The sequence below is a fragment of the Scyliorhinus canicula genome, chromosome 6 (assembly GCF_902713615.1).
Source record: "Scyliorhinus canicula chromosome 6, sScyCan1.1, whole genome shotgun sequence".
Classification (NCBI taxonomy): Eukaryota; Metazoa; Chordata; class Chondrichthyes; order Carcharhiniformes; family Scyliorhinidae; genus Scyliorhinus; species Scyliorhinus canicula.
In genome coordinates this window covers 108890689-108904689 of record NC_052151.1, presented here as the reverse complement: position 1 = coordinate 108904689, position 14001 = coordinate 108890689, and the positions used below count along the sequence as shown (strand labels likewise).

Below are 14001 nucleotides of genomic sequence, written 5' to 3'. Positions count from 1 at the left end.
ATGAGAGCTTTTCAGCAGTGAGTTCCAGATCCCACTGTCCTCTGGGTGAAAAAAAATCAACTTCCCTCTAATTATTCTGCCAATTACTTTAAATCCACGCCCTTTGGTTATTGGTTCCTGTTATTCAGTTTATCTACGCCCCTCATAATTTATATAACTCAGTTAGATCTTCCTTTCGCTTCCTCTGTTCCAAAGAAAACAAATCCCAGCGTATCATTTACAAACTTAAAACCACATTTCTCCATTCCTGACAACATCCTTGAGACCTTCCAACCTTCACTCATCACCCAACCACTCTGGCCTGCCTTTCTCATTCCTCCAAGTCACACATAACAAGCCATTTTTAAAAATTGTGTGGAGTGCAATGCATATCCTTATGATGATTGTATTTTCAGTTTGTCAGAACTACCTGTAATGAACTCCAATTGGCTTTATTGGTTGGCCAATTGGAGTATGAGCTCCCTCAATGATAGCTCATTGAGGGGGCCCATATAATCACCTGTGTAGGCTTTGTGAGCCAGTCTTAAGTTGACTGGACTGCTAGCAGCACTGTTTGGAGCTGCTCCTGTAATATCGTTATTGTAAATAAATATTGGTGTGGTGACGGAACTTCTGCCTCCCGTGGATTACTACACTACCATTGGTATAAAGTTCTTTTGCGGGCTGAAAAACCTGTCAAAGAATCCATTTCACTTGATTCCTCTTCAATTAGAGTTACATTTGATCCTCTGGTCAGCCTGTCAAACTGGTTTAAAAGCTTTCAAAATGCATGAGAACTTTATTTTAATATCTTCGAATCATGGAATCAGAGAATTTACAGTGCAGAAGGAGACCACTTGGCCCTCAAGTCTGCACCGGCTCTTGGAAGAGCACCCTACTTAAGCCCACACCTCCACTCTGTCCCCTTACCCCAGTAACCCCACCTAACCCAAGGGCAATTTGGAGTGGCCAATCCATCTAATTGGCACATCTTTAAACTCTGCACAATTCCAGACTTGTTTATGTCCTTCATTGCACCTCTGGAATGTAGTTAAATGGTGGTGTTGGCAGATCAATAATGCAGAAGATTAAGCTAATTTTAGAAATAATCAATATTATGCCTTAGAACATAGAACATAGAACGATACAGCGCAGTACAGGCCCTTCGGCCCTCGATGTTGCACCGACATGGAAAAAATCTAAAGGCCATCTGACCTACACTATGCCCTTATCATCCATATGCTTATCCAATAAATTTTTAAATGCCCTCAATGTTGGCGTGTTCACTACTGTTGCAGGTAGGGCATTCCACGGCCTCACCACTCTTTGCGTAAAAAACCCACCTCTGACCTCTGTCCTATATCTATTACCCCTCAATTTAAGGCGATGTCCCCTCGTGCTAGCCACCTCCATCCGCGGGAGAAGGCTCTCGCTGTCCACCCTATCTAACCCTCTGATCATTTTGTATGCCTCTATTAAGTCACCTCTTAACCTTCTTCTCTCTAACGAAAACAACCTCAAGTCCATCAGCCTTTCCTCATAAGATTTTCCCTCCATACCAGGCAACATCCTGGTAAATCTCCTCTGCACCCGTTCCAAAGCTTCCACGTCCTTCCTATAATGAGGCGACCAGAACTGTACGCAATACTCCAAATACTTAGTTTGATGATTTCAAAATTTCAATTCAGGTTTCAACAATCAGAAAATCTAGATCTAGAAATTGTTCCTTGTTGAGGAAGCCAAGACCCCAAAATGGCGACTTAGACGTGTGCGAATGCTTCTGACCAGAATTGTACACCTTGCCATTTTGCATAAGGCCAGCAGCAGGCCTGTACAAATAGGGCTTGAGTCCACGTGTGTTAAGTCTTCAACATTGTTTACTCTGAAGTAGCCAGCATGATTAGTGGCTGCATTTGGGGAAACTAGCCCCAGTGATTTGTCTGTAACAAAAATGTTGAATCGCTTCCCTGATGTGGAACCAGGATTCCATTTTTTACTTTCAACCACCATCCCGCCCAATTGTCACCACTCTTAATATTCCCACACCTGCCTGGACCTGCCCCTTTAGTCCCAACCCAAATTGTCCATCACTAATTTCCCACTTCCATGACTAGAACGTCTCACACGTTCATTTGCGGTTTTGTACCATCTTCCTACCTCTTTCCTGACTGACCCCTACTCATCCTGAGCTGAGGGCTACTGAGATCCTCGCAATGCTTCAATATTATTCGAATTCATGCCAGCTGTATTACAGGGAATGCTGAAACCAACATCAAGGGTGTCTCAGACGTCACCAAAAATGTTTGGTTCCATTTTTTTGGCCTGAGATTAAAACAAAACCTCCTGTTGAGGTAACGTCTCAATAGGTATTCAGGCCATTACAGGGCTGATCCTGCTTCTGCATGGTTAGAAGAATCCAACTGTACCGTGGAAATCACATTGCCGATTACACTGTGCCCAGCACCCTCAACAATTGACCCTTGACTTTCTACCCTGAGGATCATCTAGACTCACAGCCATAACAGCTGTATGCAAGACTCACCAACTTGACTGCATTATTTAACTTGCCAAAATATAGCGGCCATTGATGGCAGATACATGACTGGATCCCAGCAGTTGGAATGACCTTCCTTCCATCATGAGGTCAGAAGTGCGGATATTTGCTGATGGTTGCACAATGTTCAGCATCATTCACAACCGCTTAGATACTGAAACAGTCCATGTCCATATGCAACAAGTCTTGGACAATATCCAGTCTTGGGTTGTTAATCGGAAAGTAATAATCATGTCACAAAAGTGCCAGGCAATGACCATCTCCAACAAGAAAAAGTCTAACCATCTCCTCATGACATTCAATGGCATTACTATCGGTGAACAACCGCTACCAATAGACTAGGGGCTACCATTGACCAGAAACTGAACTTGACCAGCCATATAAATACTGTGACTATAAGAACAGGTCAGAGGGTGGGAATTCTGGGTTGAATACGTCACCTAGATAAGACAAGAACCTACACTGAAATGGTATCTATTTAGTTTGAGCAACTTATCTGGAAAATTCCTGTTAGGAAGTAACTGAGAGTTGGATTGGATTGGATTTGTTTATTGTCACATGTACCGAAGTACAGTGAAAAGTATTTTTCTGCGAGCAGCTCAACAGATCATTAAGTTGTTTGACTACTCGGGGCTCTGAAGGTAATTTCCCACCGTGAGAGAACTCATCGTTCTGACCAGAAGAATAGCTTTCCCTCTTTCAGTGACTTAGTCCTAAACAGACTAATAAGATTAATTATCCAGGTCAGAAATACTAAATCCTTCACACCTCAAGGTGGCAGTGGATTGTTGGGCATCGGGCATCGAGCCTCATGGTGTCCATGGCCCCAAAGTGTGCAACAGTCAACATTGTTTACAAGATCATCCTGAAATTAGTTAGGCAAAAGCTGCACTTTTTGATATATATTCTGCCTGCTCTCCTGGGTTCCAGGAAATGTGGGGACTCAGCACTAAGCATCACTTAGATAAATATTATGGAATTAGCATCAGATATCATATTCTTCTCATTTGAACAAATGGGCAGTCACATTGCACAACCCTGCCACTTCCTGTCAGGGAATTCTGGAAGTGGCAAAGTAGCCACTGAGTTTAAACTGAGAAACCATTGACACTGCAGTGGCAGCTTCAGTCTGGTGAGTCTCCAATTTTATATATTGAATATTATTGAAGAGAATTCAGCTTTTATTAACTATGCAAAGATGACTACCCAACTACTCAAGGATATCTAAGATAAAGGCTGAATTTCCCATTCATTAAGTTCTTATTTTGAATTAATTGATTTAAATAAAGTGGCTGCAAAAATCCCCTTTTTGTGTCTTTACTGATTTAGCAAAGGGAGTCTAATTATACTCCATGAAGTAGCTACAACGAGGACGTTAACTAACGAGGAAATCAGCAGCCAAATCCAAAATCTCTCTCCAAGGTACACAACTAAGTTGCTGCTGGGTAAGTAATATTTGGAAAATAAAATAATTTTTCTGGAGAGCATTTGAAGTTATAAATGTGTAGAAATTGAATACTTATCACCTAACTAAATAGGGTAACAATACTAAAAAAACAGAAAATGTTGGAAATACTCATGTGTTACAGACAGGCCTCATAAGGGGAGGGAGCTGTGAAAAATATATCAAAATGGAGGACAGAGTTCATGGTCTGAAGTTGCTGAACTCAATGTTAAGTCCAGAAAGCTGTAAAGTACTGTTGCAGTGTTCTAGGCCAGGGTTTAGAGAACCCCAAAGTGTATCATGGAGTTCACCTGACCCACAACTTTTAATACATTGTGGTGTGGGGAGCACACAGCCCACTCTGCAGGAGTGGTACAGCAGAAATGGAAAAGTATTTTTTAAAGCAAAACAATGTTTATTCTATGAACTCAAGTTAAACTTTTTAAAACATACAGTGAACATCTTAGCAATCATTAATTCAAATACAACCCTCAAAGAATATAACACTAAGTAATCCTTTATTTTTCCTTTTAACATCCATAAGACTTAAAACACCTTTGTCACTACTGTTATTAGTTTTAAATCACCAAGATCGATTTACAGTCTTTAGATTACAGAGAGAGAGAGTCTCTAATACACCTCTGGCTGTGACTGCAGCTATCCAGCTCTGAAAATGAAACTAAAACACACCCTGCAGCAAACAGCCTAAAACGAAAGTAAAAAGCTGACAGACTCCACTCACTCTGACATCACTGCAGTAATAAACACCCATTTCATAAAGGTACTATCACTACAGATACTTATATACACTCATTTATAAACATCCACTTCTTAAAGGTACTCTCACATGGCACCTCACCCCCAAGAAAAAAAATAAACCATTAACTTCAAGATGGTTTCGTTTTTCACCATCCTTTAAGAAATACACACAATAAATATACTTTTTTGTTTCAAAAATCAACACATGCAAACAGGTATAATAATATAATCCATTTTTTCCCCGTTCTCCTTTCAATTGAAATCTTTCTCGATTGACAGTCTCTTTGAACAAGAAGGTCTCTGCACGATCATTCCATTTCTCTATGCCTCAGCATGTCTCTTTAAAGTCAGTTACTTTAGTTCAATCTGATCACAGAGTCCCTTCTAATTCTCCAACACAGGAGCATTGGTTATCACAGCTTTCAGGCAGTCAAATGCCTGTTGAAACTCCGCTGTCCACTGAAATTTGACGTTTCTTCAGCAAGTCCATCAGTGGAGCAATCACGCTACAAAAATTGTTCACCAATGTTCGATTAAACCTACCCATGCCAAGAAATTCATTATTTCCCATTGTCTTGAGGTTATCGGAAACTCCTCAATAACTGTAGGTTTCACATCCCGTGGGACCATTCGACCCTGTCCGATTGTATGGCCAAGGAAAGTGACTTGGGCTTTTCCAAATTCACTTTTGGCTAGGTTTATCACCAAACTCGCCTCCTGAAGTCTATGGAATAACTCCATCAGATGTTTCAAATGTTCTGTCCATGTCTGGCTGAAAATTATCAGATCGTCGATGTAGTGAAAGTGATAATTGCTTATTGTCACGGGTATGCTACAATGAAGTTACTGTGAAAAGCCCCTAGTCGCCACATTCCGGCGCCTGTTCGGGGAGGCTGTATACCGCACAATTGGGTAATCCTGAAACAACTTTGTTAGTTAACCGTTGAAATGTGGCTGGGGCATTTTTCATGCCAAATGGCATAACTTTATATACCATCTGGATTCACAAAAGCTGAAATCTCCTACGCATCTAAGGGTCAGCACAGTAGCAGAGTGGTTAGCACAGTTTCTTCACAGCTCCAGGGTTCCAGGTTCGATTCCCTGCTGGGTCACTGTGCAGAGTCTGCACGTTCTCCCCGTGTCTGCGTGGGTTTTCTTTGGGTGCTCCGGTTTCTTCCCACAGTCCAAAGATTTGCAGGTTAGGTGGATTGGCCATTCTAAATTGCCCTTAGTGTCCAAAAATGTTTAGATGGGGTTACGGGGATAGGGTGGAGATATGGGCTTAGGTAGGGTGCTTTTTCCAAGAGCCGGTGCAGACTCGATGGGCCGAATGGCCTCCTTCTGAACGGTAAATTGTATGATTCTATGTATCATGAATTGTAAGATCTTCATTGAATATCCCAGATTCTGACCTTCTGATGGAAGAATTGATAAAGTAGCTGAAGATGGTTGGGCCTAGGATACTACCAGGATGAACTCCTGCAGTGACATCCGGGAGCTGTGACAACTGACCTTAACTATCTTCCTTTGTGCTTGCTATGACTCCAAGGGAGTTTTCCACTCGATTCCCATTGACTCCAATATTGCTCGAGCTCCTTGATGCCACATTCAGTCAAATGAGGTCTTGATGCCAGATTCACGCTCACCTCACCTCTTGAGTTCAGCTCTTTTTAAAAAATATTTTAATTCAAGGCATTTGACAAATATACAAAGAATATCAGAAAAACAACACATCAACCTAATCACCAACCACAATTCTCCAACCGCCCCGATATCAACACCATGCCTAAGTCTCGCCTTCAAAAAATAATTCTCCTTGAAGAAATCAATGAATGTTTTCTACCTCTGGGTGAACCCCTCTATTGACTCCCGCAGAGCGAATGTGAACTTCTTCAACCTTAGCAACTCTGCCAGGTCACTCATTCACACACCTCCGCATTCAGTGACTCTGAGTCTCACCAACCCAACAAAATCCATCTCCAGGCTATCAGGGAGGCAAAGGCTAGCAAATTGGCCTCTCTCGCCCGAGCCCGCCCCCCACCCCTGGCCTCTCTCCCCTGAGCCCCCCCCCCCCCCCCCCCCCCCGCCCCCGGGACTCCCGACATACCAAATATTGCCACCTCTGGACTTGGAACCAGCCCCACAAACAGCACTTTGGACATTATGTCCGAGACCCCTGCCACAGCCCCCTCAGTCTTGGATATCCCCAGACCTTGTGGACATGAGTCGCTGTCCTACCCTCCACCCCGCCATGCACCGCTCACACCTATCCCTGCAAAGAACATGCTTATCCTCACCACAGTCACGTAGACCCTATTCACCACTTTAAACTGGAGAAGTTTAACCTCACACACAACAAGGACGTGTTCACCCTCCGCCCATATCTCAGCCCTCACCTCTCCTCCCAACTCTTCCTCCCACTTGTACTTAATATCCTCCACCAGAGCACCTTCACTCTCCAGCAGTGACTTAACAATATCCAACACCTTCCCCTCCTCTATTTCATCCTTCGATAACAGCTTGTCTTGTCACACCGGAGGCAGCAGCCCCAGAAAGGGCGGCACCTCTTCTGACAAAATCCCAAACCAGCAGGTACCTAAATCCTTGAGCAACTCATACAATTCCTCCAGCCCTGACCTGCAAGCTTACCCCCTATAAACAAGTCCCTGAAGTACTCAATCCTCGCCTACTGCCACCTCTGGAATCTCGCTTCTTGCCCTGTCAGCACAAACCTATGGTTTTTGCAGATTGACACCCACAACTACGTACCCTCCAACCCAAACTGCTGCCTACACTGCCCCCAAACTCTGACGCTGCCACCATCACTAGGCTCACAGAGTACTTGCTGGTGAGATCGGCAAAGGTGCCAAGAACAGAGCTCTCAATCTCGTTCTCCTACATGACGCTGCCTCCACCCGCTCCCAGACCAAGCACTTCTCCACAGCCCATTTCATCACCATCACAATATTTGACCCCCAATAATAATAAGCTCGCCATCCCCCCTTTCCAGAAAAGTCCGCCACATCAGCAGGCCCTTCCCCATCCCTTTAAACCCATTGACTTTCTAAAAAATGACTCGGGGACAAAGATAGGGAGGTTATGAAACATGAGCAGAAACCTAGGCATCTCCATTATTTTCACTGTCTGCACCCACCCACACACAACCCCCCCCTCTGCCCCGGCACCACCTCCCTTACTCCGGCGCATCCCGCCACCGCCCCCGGTGATTGATAGTGCATCACCGCCCACGACAGGTCCCCTCCTCTCGGCTTCTGCCTCAAGGCCCTGTGGGCTCGGACCAGCACCTTCTCCTCCACCAATATGACCAACATCCTTGAAACATACTTAAGTGGCGCTTGTTCTTTCCACAACGTCTGGTGGACCCACAACCAACAGATTCTCCCGCCTGGACATGTTCCCCTGCTCCTCAACCTTCACCTGCAACAACTTGCAAGATCCCCACAGTAGCCTCCAAAAGACACAATCGAATCGCTCTGGTCAGACACTACCTTCTCCACCTCGCGTATCGTTGCCCTTGCGCCTTGAGGTACTTTTTCACCTGCTCCAATGACCCCCCCAAAGTGGGTATTGCTCCCTCAACCGCCTTCGACCAGTCACTTTCCATTGCTGGTGAAATTCCTTGATGAAGCTTATCAACTTCTCCACCTGGGACTTTGTTACTGACCCTTGCCTCTCCGCCAGTCTTTTTTTTAAAATTTAGAGTGCCCAATTTATTTTTTCCAATTAAGGGGCAATTTAGCGTGGCCAATCCACCTAGCTTGCACGTTTTTGGGTTGTGGGAGCAAAACCCACGCAAACACGGGGAGAATGTGCAAACTCCACATGGACAGTGACCCAGAGCCGGGATTGAACCTGGGACCTCGGCGCCGTGAGGCCACAGTGCTAACCCACCGCATCACCGTGCTGCCCTCCTCTCCGCCAGTCTTGAAACTGGTACTGCGCCACAGGTCTCTTCCAACTCCTTAGCCAGGTCCGTAACTTTCTCCTGCTGGGTCTGATAGCCAGTAGACATGCCAATCTTGGGAACAACCGCTTCTTCTACACGTTCCACTCCACATTTTTGCCAAAAACTACTCATTAATGGGTTAGAAGTGCCAAAACCAATGCCTTTCAACAGGAGCTGCCTGGTGTGTGACCAGTCACTCCATAGCCGCCACCGGTAGTCCTGACCTGCCTCAGTTGTACTCCATGTAGCCTGACTTGTTCATTTCATTTTATTTTTTGTTCTTCACTCTGTTTTCCATTTACCCTCATGCCCGTCTCCTCAGGCTTGATCCCTTGTGCCTCGCGATCTCTGCCCCCCCCTTTCCTTTTCATAAGTTCCGTGGTTTGCCAGTGCCCCTGCCACTTCAGTTCCGTGATTTGTCAGTGCCCACACCGTTTCCACTCCACCCCCATCTTCTACTGGTTGCTATCTGCTCCAGTTGGAGGCATTCTGACAGGTCAGACAGCCATTCTGCAGCTTTGGGTGGCGTTGCCGATCGCCAGCCGAGCAGGATTCTTCGGTGGATGATTAGGGATGCAAAGGTGAGGGTGTCGGCCCCCCCTCTCCATAAAGAGTTCTGGCTGCTCTGCGACCCCAAAGACTGCCACTTTTGGGCTTGGCTCCACCTTCACAACCTTGAATAATTGCTGCCCAGAACCCAGCAACTCTGGAGCAAGCCCAGAAATGTGGGGGTGGTTGGTTGGGCCTCCCTGTCACCTCCTCCACCAGACTTAACTCTAGAATCTAAAGTGAGGTGGTACAATCCCACTCAAAATAGTTTCTCAGTGTCTCAATGCAGAGGGATATCTGCTTTATTGCATTGTTGTTTTCCCAGCCTATGATTGTGGATGAATTCATCTGCGACCGCCGATGAAATAACATTCCTGCCCTGGAGTGTCACCCAGAGCTTGGCCGGGTACAGCATTCCAAACCGCAGATTGTTTTTGTAAAGGGCCGCCTTGGCTTTTCTAGGTCTGCCCCAATGACCTGATGTACCTGGATCGAGTGACCCACGCAGTTGCAGGATCTTGTGTGTCTTGACCAATTTAAGATCCTTTCCCAGTCTTGGTATCAGTGCAGTTGCACAGTGTTGACCCATGGCAGTTCCCCAGCCTTGGGCTTTGGCTGGAGTGACCTGCGGGCTCTGTCTACTTCTGGAGGCTTGGGAAAGCTTTCCCTTCCCATCAGCTTTCCTGGCATCTGGGCCATGTATTATGTGGTTTTCCTGCCCTCGGTTCCCTCTGGTAGGCCCACATTCTGGAGTTTCCTTGTGTCGCCACCGACCTTGCCATTTCCTTCGCTAATGCGGTGATTTAGTCGGTCGTGGTATTCTCCAGCTCCCTGATCGTCACTTCCTGAGTCTCCAGCTGCATTTCTGCCTTTTCTAGTGCCGCCTGCAGGGTAACCAGCCCCACGTCACTTTTTAAAAAAAAATAAACATTTTATTGAGGTATTTTTGGTATAGTAACAACAAAATAAACAATATACATGAAACCATAAACATAGTGCAAAAGCCATTTACCTCTCGTACAGGTCCCACCCTTATTACCCCCCCTACTCTAACCTAAACTACTCCCTCACCCCCGTCTGCTGACGATTGATTTCCCGCGAAGAAATCGATGAATGGTTGCCACCTCCGGGTGAAACCTAACAGTGACCCTCTCAAGGTGAACTTGATTTTCTCCAGAGAAAGCTAGCCATGCCCGATAGCCAGGTCTCCGACTTCGGGGGCTTTAAGTCCCTCCATGCTAGTAATATCCGTCTCCGGGCTACAAGGGAAGCAAAGGCCAGAACGCCTGCTTCTTTCTCCTCCTGGATTCCCGGGTCTTCTGACACCCTGCAAATCGCCACCTCTGGACTCAGCGCCACCCTTGTTTTTAACACCATGGACATGACGTCCGCAAACCCCAGCCAAAATCCCCTAAGCTCTGAACATGTCCAAAACATGTGGACATGGTTCGCTGGTCCTCCCGCACATTTTGCGCACCTGTCCTCCACCCCAAAGAATCTGCTCATTTGGGCCACTGTCACGTGAGCCCGATGAACAACCTTAAATTGTATCAGGCTGAGCCTGGCACATGTTGTGGACGTGTTGACTCTACTCAATGCATCTGCCCACAGACCATCCTCTACCTCACCTTCCAGCTCCTCCTCTCACTTGCGCTTCAGCTCCTCGGTCTGCGTCTCCTCCGACCCCAGAAGCTCATTGTAAATGTCCGAGACGGTCCGTTCTCCAACCCACCCTCTGGAAACTACCCTACTCTGAATCCCCCTTAGCGGTAGGAGCAGGAAGGTTGACACCTGTTTACCCGCACCTGCAGATACCTGAATTTGTTTCCCCTCGCCAACCCAAACTTTTCCTGCAATGCCCTCATACTCGGAAAACTCCCCTCTATGAACACATCCCCCATCCTCTCAATCCCGGCTCTCTGCCATAACCGGAACCCCCGTCCATACTCCCTGGGGAAAACCAGTGATTATCACAAATTGGGGCCCAGAGCAATTATCCCTCGTGCTGCCTCCACTGGCCCCAAACTCTCACGGCCACCACGAACACTGGACTGGTGGAGTATCGTGCCGGCGGGAACGGCAGAGGCGCAATCACCAACGCCCCAAAACTGGTGCCCTTACATGAAGTGTCCCCCCCCCCACTACCCACTTCCTGATCATGGCTATATTCGCCGCCCAGTAATAGTTGCTAAAATTTGGCAGTGCCAGTCCGCCCTCTCCCCAACTCCGCTCACGCATTGCCTTCCTTACCCGCGGGGTCTTGCCCGCCCAGACGAAGCCCGTGATCACTGTGTTGACCAGCTTAAAAATGGACCGCGGAATAAAGATGGGGAGACACTGAAATACAAATAGGAATCTTGGGAGGGCCGTCACCTTCACCGTTTGCACCCTCCAGACCAGAGACAAAGAAAGCGCGTCCCATCTCCGAAAATCGTCCTTCATTTGGTCCACCAGCCGGGCGTGATTCAATTTATGCAGCCGGTCCCATTCCCGCGCCACTTGGATGCCTAGGTACCTAAAGCTTCCCTCTATTAACCTAAACAGCAGCTCTCCCAGTCGCCTCTCCTGTCCCCTCGCCTGGACCACAAACATCTCACTCTTTCCCACATTAAGCTCATACCCCGAAAACCGGACAAATTCCCCGAGAGTCCTCATAATTTCTTCCATCCCCGCTATTGGGTCCGAAACGTACAGAAGAAGGTCATCCACATAGAGCGAAACCTGTGCTCCCCCCCCCCCCCCCCCACCCCCCGGACCAGTCCTCTCCAGCCCCTCGAGGCTCTCAGAGCAATTGCCAATGGCTCTATAGCCAGCGCAAACAACAGTGGGGAGAGGGGGCATCACTGTCTCGTACCCTGGTGCAGTCTAAAATAGTCCGATGTTGCCCTATTCGTTCATACACTTGCCACAGGAGCCTGATACAGTAACCAATTCTACCCGATCAAAAGCCTTTTCTGCATCCATTGCGATCACGACCTCCAGCTCCCTACCTCCGGGAGCATCATGATCACATTTAACAGCCTTCTGACATTGGCCAACAACTGCCTGCCCTTAACAAACTACCAGTCCTTAACAAACCCCGTCTGGTCCTCGCCAATAACATCCGGAACACAATCGTCAATCCTGGAGGACAAGGTTTTGGCCAGCAAGTTCGCATCTACATTCAACAGGGAGATCGGCCTGTAGGACCCACACAGCTCCGGGTTCTTGTCCCGCTTAAGAATCAGCAAAATCGTTGCTTGTGACATCGTCAGGGACAACACCCCTCTTTCCCTGCTGTAGAAATCCCTAAATGCCTTATTCACCCCTGCTGAATCACCAACCAGGTTCCCATCTCTGTCCTTTATTTTCCTATCTCCCTGGCTGCCTCCCTCTTTCTAAGCTGCTGTGCAAGCATTCTGCTGGCTTTCTCTCCATGTTCATAGATCGCCCCCCTCGCCTTTCTCAGCTTCTCCACCGCCCTCCCTGTGGTCAGCAAGCTAAACTCTGCCTGTAACCTCTGCCGTTCCCTTAAAAACCCTGCCTCTGGGGTCTCCGCACACCTCCTATCGATCTGCAATATCTCCTTTACCAGTCGGTCCGTCTCTGCTCTGTCCACCTTCTCCCTATGGGCCCCTATCGAGATCAGCTCCCCTCTGACCATTGCCTTCACCGCTTCCCAGACCACCGCTGCTGAAATTTCCCTTGTGTCATTGACCCGCAAATAGTTCTGAATACATTTTCTCAGCCGCTCGCACACCCATTCGTCAGCCAAAAGTCCCACATCCAACCTCTAGTGCGGGCGCTGGTTACTGTCTTTACTAACCTGCAGGTCAACCCAGTGCGGAGCATGGTCTGAGACTGTAATCGCCGAATATCCCTTGTCCACTACCCCAGCCAGAAAGACCCTGCTCAAAATAAAGAAATCAATCTGGGAGTACACTTTATACACGTGTGAGTAGAAGGAGAGCTCCTTCACCCTCGGCTGCCCAAATCTCCATGGATCTACACCCCCCTCTCTCCCCCCCCCCCCCCCCCCCCCCCCATCTGTTCCATGAACCCACTTAGTTCCTTTTCCATTGCTGGCACCCTGCCCGTTTTAGAGCTTGACTGGTCCAAGCCAGGTTTGAAAACTGTGTTGAAGTCCCCTCCCATGACCAACCTGTGCGAGTCCAGGTCTGGTATCTTCCCAAGCAACCTCTTTATAAACTCCACATCATCCCAATTTGGCGCATACACATTTACTAATACTATCTAGCTTCCCACTGACCATAATGTACTGACCTCCCAAGTCAGAGAATATTCTACCCGTCTTAAACACCACCCGCTTATTGATCAGGATCGCGACCGCTCTAGTCTTTGAATCTGGTGCCGAATGAAACACCTGACTGACCCAGCCTTTCCACAGTCCAACCTGGTCCGTTATTCTAAGGTGCGTCTCCTGCAACATTACCACGTCCGCCTTCAATCCCCTAAAATGCGCGAACACACTTGCCTTTTTGACGGTCCAATTTAACCCTCGAACATTCCAGGTGATCAGCCTAGTTAGGGGGCTCATTTGCACTACCCCCCTCCACTGATCAGCCATCCCTTTTTTAGGCCCGCCTACAGCCCTTGATCCGCGCCTCCACCGGTCCATCCCCAGGCAGCCCCGCCCCCAACTTCCGCTCTGTCCCTCAGCCCAAGTCCCTCTCTTGCCAGCAGAACATTCACCGCCCCCCCCATTAACAACACCCTGTAACCCAACGCCTTTACTAAACCAAACGTATG

At 47.5% G+C, this 14001-nt stretch overlaps 1 protein-coding gene across 1 annotated transcript in view; it reads left to right on the top strand.

The window, feature by feature from the left end:
- Positions 1-14001, top strand: part of LOC119966825 (adhesion G-protein coupled receptor F1-like) — a 79874-nt gene that overhangs the window by 54858 nt on the left and 11015 nt on the right. Inside the window, exon 7 of the mRNA XM_038798797.1 lies at positions 3863-3978. Coding sequence (XP_038654725.1) covers positions 3863-3978 — 116 coding nt within the window. The remainder of the gene's footprint in view (positions 1-3862; positions 3979-14001) is intronic.